Source organism: Chlorocebus sabaeus, chromosome 9 (assembly GCF_047675955.1).
Source record: "Chlorocebus sabaeus isolate Y175 chromosome 9, mChlSab1.0.hap1, whole genome shotgun sequence".
NCBI classification, from domain to species: Eukaryota; Metazoa; Chordata; class Mammalia; order Primates; family Cercopithecidae; genus Chlorocebus; species Chlorocebus sabaeus.
Window position 1 is genome coordinate 71258693 of NC_132912.1, and position 6000 is coordinate 71264692.

Here is a 6000-nt window from a genome sequence, read left to right on the forward strand (position 1 = left end):
AGAAAAGAGCTGTGCCTTTTGACCGGGTGTGTTTTCACCCTGTGTTGGGAGGAGTGTTCTCAGAACCGTGACTCAGCCCAGCAGCCATAAACCAGCCTCCCACACTACCCCAGAGACTTCCTGGGGCACTTGCTTAAGGTGGCTGTAAAAGTGCTTCCAACTTTCTCACCTTCCACGGGGAGAGGGAGGTCAGCTCCAGGCGTTGAAAAAGGCTGACTGTCCTTCCAGAAGGAACTGGAGCCCATCAGCAGAGGCTGCATTTCCCATCACAGGCTGCTCCTGAGCCTGCACCTGGGCTTGCGGACAAACATGGCCCGCCTGATCTAGGGTACAAAAGGTTAACCAACACAAAGGGGCCCAAGGAAATGAAATAAGTTTGCAGAATCAAAGGTTTCAGGGTTCCAAAGATTCCCCCTTGTGGGTGGGAGAGACACGGTGCAAGTTTTATCTTTCTTTACTAAGCAGGTAACAAAAGAAAGTGGATTCCTAGACAGCACCTCCTTAAGTAGCCAGTAGAGGGCTCTGTGATTCTAATCAACATTTGATTGCTTTACCGTGTTTTTAAATTTGCTACCACCTCTAACTCAACTCTCTAATGAATAGAATTTAGCGGGAGTTTATCCCACCAAGTACCTGAGGGCTATAAGGGGCCACACTTCCTCTCTCTCTCTGTCTCTCTCTCTCTCTTTTGTTTTGTTTTGTTTTGTTTTGTTTTGTTTTGTTTTGTTTTGAGAAGGAGTCTCATTCTGTTGCCCAGGCTGGGGTGCAATGGCACGATCTCAGCTCACTGCAACCTCTGCCTCCCGGGTTCAAGCGATTCTCCTGCCTCAGCCTCCCGAGTAGCTGGGACTACAGGCACACTCCACCACGCCTGGCTAATTTTTGAATTTTTTAGTAGACACGGGGTTATACCATGTTGGCCAGGCTGGTCTCGACCTCCTGACTTCAGGTGATCCATCCACCTCGGCCTCCCAAAGTGCTGGGATTATTGGCATGAGCCACCATGCTTGGCCTTCTTTTTTCTTTTCTTTCCTTTTTTTTCAGACAGGGTCTCACTCTGTCACCCAGGCTGGAGTGCAGGAGCGCAACCTCCTGGACCCAAGCCATCCTCCCACCGCAGCCTCCCAAGTAACTGGGACTGTAGGCACGCACCACCACGCTTGGCTAATTTTTACATGTTTTGTAGAGATGGGGTTTCTCCATGTTGCCCAGGTTGGTCTCAAACTCCTGGCCTCAAGTTTGAGATGAGATCTGCTCATCTCAGCCTCCCAGAGTACGGAGATTACAGCTGTGAGCCACAGCGCCCAGCCTCCTTGCTCATTTTGAAAAGCAGGAGGGCGTCATGGCACAGCAGAAAGAGCATTGAAGGGAGAGTCAGCCAACTTGGGTTTAATCCTCATTCCATCCTAAATACTTGGTGACCTTGGCTAAGTCCTCCTGCTAGGAGGACTTCTGTCATCTGAACATTGAGAGATGCTTTTTGCCCAGTGCTCTGACAGCCAGCTGGTGTGGCCAGAGTAGCAGACTGGGCTCATTTTAGCTGCCTGGAAAGAACTCTGGTTCCCTCCTGTTGACCCTTGGCAACCTTTAACCAGCCCACTTTGGAATGAATTTTGTAGACAAGTTCCCTGAGCAGAGTGACAAAATAATGCACACCATGAATAGTGGTGTGGCAAATAGCAGGTGCCAATAATAGATATTTCAGTGACTGTCTATTACAACTCACACCCTCTTGCTGCCCACATTTATATGCTTTCAAATACATGAATAAACAGATCTGCCCAACAGCTCTTTTTTTTTTTTTTTTTTTTTTTTTTTTGAGATGAAGTCTCGCTCTTGTCCCCTAGGCTGAAGTGCAGTGGCACGATCTCGGCTCACTGCAACCTCCACCTCCCGGGTTCAAGCGATTCTCCTGCCTCAGTCTCCTGAGTAGCTGGGATTACAGGCGCCTGCCACCACACCCGGCTAATTTTTGTATTTTTAGTTGAGACGGGGTTTCACCATGTTGGCCAGGCTGTTCTCAAACTCCTGACTTCAGGTGATCTGCCCACCTCCGCCTCCCAAAGTGCTGGGATAACAGGCGTGAGCCACTGGCCCAGCCTTCTGCCCCAACAGTTCTTAAAACTTCTTTGAAAATGATTCTCCTCGCCTGTGTGACCTTTCCGAGCAAACATCCCTTACGACAAACACAATCCTCTTCAAGCTTTCCAAAGACTCTCCTCACCCCCTTCCGCATCCAGCACCTGCCAGGAAGTTCCGAGTGAAATGTAAGGTTCAGGACAGTAACACAATGCCCAGGAGTGTGGGAGAATTACTCCCTCCACCCTCAGTGAGTCTTTTACTGCTCATATGCTCCCAGTGTCTTTTCTAACAAGCTCTGGTAACTCCCTTCTGATTTTTTTTTAAGGGAATCAGTTTTGTCCATGAAGAAGGAGCTGGGCATCTCTCAGCTTCGTGGGCCCTCCTTACCTTCTTGATCTGATCCTCCTTCAGCTTGCTGAAGTAAAATGCCATCAAGTGGACCGCAAACATTTTCCCCAAGTCTGGTTTCCCCTGAGATGGACAGAGATTCCTGTGCAGCGTTCACCCCCACGACTCTGGAGTGTTGCACGCCTCCAGTCCAGGCTGGCAGACCTACCGGGGAGCGAGGTGCTGCGGACTAAATACCTCCAGCCTGCTTGGTTCAATGATTAAACTTCGCCCCCACCTTTAGGCCCTCCCTCTGGCACACACTTGATTGTCTAATAGGAGGCTCTGGATGGTTGCTGAGGGTTAGTGGAGGGGGAAGCAGGGAATTGATGGGTTGCTTGACTACTTGAGAATTGGGTGCCACCAAATCTCATTGCTGAGCAACCCTCTCAAACCAGGGCTCCGCCAAGCCCACTCAGCCGAGGAAAATCTTCTGAAAAGTTGGGCATGAAACAAAGCCAACCTTCAGCCAGTGGAGCTGCTCTGCACACTTGCAGTCCCAGGCTTTTCTCTAGTCTTTTACGCCGGTGGCATGACTCTGTGACCCCTGCTCCTCAGAAGCGCTGTCCTAACTAAAACTAAACATCGTCCTGGTCAACGGGATTTCAAGAATGTTGGGGCAGATTCTTCCATTTGTGACAGATCAGATCTCTTAACTCATAGCCCATGGTTAACAGAAAATGATCAATAAATGTTTACCTATTCACAATGTTAAGCCAGAAAACCTTTAGTTCACAGGTAGTGCCCCAGAAAAAAATATTCCTGAGAAAGAGTGAACTGAAATCACCAGTGCTCACTGTGAATCACTGCTGGAGAGAAGGAAGTCACAGCTAAGAAATGCCTCAGTCCAGCCAGGTGCAGCGGCTCACGCTTGTAATCTCAGCACTTGGGGAGGCCGAGGCTGGCGGATCACCTGAGGTCAGGAGTTCGAGACCAGCCTGGCCAACATGGTGAAACCCCATCTCTACTAAAAATACAAAAACCTTAGCTGGCAGTGGTGGCAGGTGCTTGTAATCCCAGCTACTTGGGAGGCTGAAGCAGGAGAATCACTTGAACCTGGGAGGCACAGGTTGCAGTGAGCTGAGATCGTGCCATTGCACTCCAGCCTGGGTGACAAGAGCAAAATTCCATCTCAAAAAAAAAAAAAAGAGAGAGAGAGAGAGAGAAATGTCTCAGGCCACTGAGATGTTTTATTCATTCACTTCTCACTCATCTTACTTGGCATGAGAAGGACCCAGAAAGCACCCAATACGCAGGTACAATCAACCTTGCACTCTTCCCACAGTCATTGGCTAGCTAATGAAACAAAAAACAGCAGTGTTAACAATAGCAGCTAACATGGATGGAGCATGTACCAATCCCATTTTGTTTTTATTACTATTATTATTATTATTTTTTAGACAGGGTCTCATTTGTCCCCCAGGCTGGAATACAGTGGTGGAATCATGACTTGCTGCAACCTCAACCTTCTGGGGGCTCAGGTGATCCTCCCACCTCAGTCCCCAGGGTAGCTGGGACTGCAGGCATGTGGCACCATGCCCAGCTAATTTTTGTAGAGATAGGGTTTTGCCATGTTGCCCAGGCTGGTCTTAAACTCCTGGGCTCAAGTGATTTACCCACCTCAGCCTCCCAAAATGTTGGAATTACAGGCATGAGCCACTGCTTCTGGCCCACTCTTATTTTATAGATGAAAAAATCGAGGCCCAGAAAGGTGACGTGATCACAAAGCCATAAATAGGACAGCAAGGGGTCAATCCTCAGAGTTTGATTCCAGTGCCCAGCTCATAATACATGACATTGGCTCTCCAGCCCTGCTTTCTCCACGCAGTAGATACTCAATAGATACACAATTGATTTATTAGTAGCAGCAGCATTCTGTTGGTTTGTTAAGAATTTCTTTATCTTTTTCTTTTTCTTTTTGAGACAGAGTCTCACTCTGTTGCCCAGGCTGGAGTATAGTGACTCAATCTCGGCTCACTGCAGCCTCCACCTCCTGGGTTCGAGCAATTCTCCTGCCTCAGCTTCCTGAGAAGCTGGAATTCAGTGCTCTCTACCCATCGCCATGTGGATGAGCCATCAGGTCTCACTTAAGCCCACAGTGCAGAGGAGGCTCGGTTAAAACTACTTCAGATGCTTTTTTCCGATTGATATAAGCATATTAAAACTGTCTCCCAGATTGATAATCCCCATCCTTTTCAGTCCATTTACCCTCAGACTATGACTTTTAGCTTTCTCCTTTATTACACAAGCAAACAAAGATTGACCTTTAGTTCCCCAAACCATTCAGTTCCCCAAACCAGGTGGAACTGTTGGTATTCTGAAATGGGCATGCTAGGCCCTAGTCCACACTCACTGAGGATAACATCCTGGGAACGCCATCTGCCATAAGTGATGACATTATTTATCTTAATTTCCCCACTAGTTGATGTGTTTCAGAAACAGACTCTAGCTACATTGCCCAGGCTGGATTCGAACTCCTGGACTCAAGTGATCCTCTGGTTTCAGCCTCCCAAGTAGCTGGGACTACAGGCTTGCGTCACCACACCCAACATTTAATTCCCCCATTTAAAAAGTAACCTGGGCCAGGCACAGTTGCTCACACCTGTAATATCAGCACTTTGGGAGGCTAAGGTAGGAGGTGGGCAGATTGCCTGAGGTCAGGAGTTCGAGACAAGCCTGGCCAACATGGTGAAACCCCATCTCTACTAAAAATGCAAAAATTACCTGGGCATGGTGATGGATGCCTGCAATCCCAGTGACTTAATTGTTTAAACCCAGGAGGTGGAGGTTGCTGTGAGCCGAGATCGCACCACTGCACTCCAGCCTGGGCAACAAAGTGAGACTCCATCTCAAAAAAAAAAAAAAAAAAAAAAGGTAACCTTGGCAGTGCAGTATGCACCGACTGTCATTGATTTGCTCACCATAAGAATAAGAGGTTACAGCCGGGCGCGGTGGCTCACCCCTGTAATCTCAGCACTTTGGGAGGCCAAGGCGGGTGGATCACGAGGTCAGGAGATCGAGACCATCCTGGCCAACACGGTGAAATCCCATCTCTACTAAAAATACAAAAAATTAGCCGGGTGTGGTGGCGGGCGCCTGTAGTCCCAGCTACTCGGAGGCTGAGGCAGGAGAATGGCATGAACCCGGGAGGCAGAGCTTGCAGTGAGCCGAGATCACGCCACTGCACTCCAGCCTGGGCGACAAAGCGAGACTCCATCTCAACCAAAAAAAAAAAAAAAAAGAATAAGAGGTTACAGTAGCCAGTGGTCAAAAGAATGCAAACCATAACCAAAGATCTCTGCAATCTCACGGTTGCTTGTGTGAGTCAGATAGGCAGCCCTTGGAATTTTAATTGGGCAAATGACACCAGAGGATTTTCATCTATGGCATCATTCCATTTTTAATCTGAGCACATTAGCGTCTACATTCCAGGCCTGAGGAAGGTGACTAAACCAGGAAGTTTAATGATTACAGAGACCACATGCATTTGGAGTCATCTAGCTCAGCCCCCGCATTTTTATAGAATCAAGA

The 6000-nt window shown here is 48.3% G+C and overlaps 1 protein-coding gene across 5 annotated transcripts in view; it reads right to left on the minus strand.

Annotated features, from left to right (window-relative positions):
- HKDC1 (hexokinase domain containing 1) overlaps nucleotides 1-2651 on the minus strand; it is a 47780-nt gene extending 45129 nt beyond the window's left edge. For 2 of the 5 annotated variants that reach the window (XR_012093987.1, XM_038009137.2), the window contains exon 1: nucleotides 2470-2641. Coding sequence is in view for 2 of the 5 variants with exons in the window: in XM_038009137.2 (XP_037865065.2) it covers nucleotides 2470-2532 (63 nt within the window). In the remaining 3 variants the exon portion in view is untranslated. Of the gene's footprint in view, nucleotides 1-169; nucleotides 255-2469 lie in introns of those variants that run through there. The other 3 variants (XM_073019081.1, XM_007963226.3, XM_073019080.1) reach the window with 3 other exon arrangements.
- Nucleotides 2652-6000: the final 3349 nt, after the last annotated feature.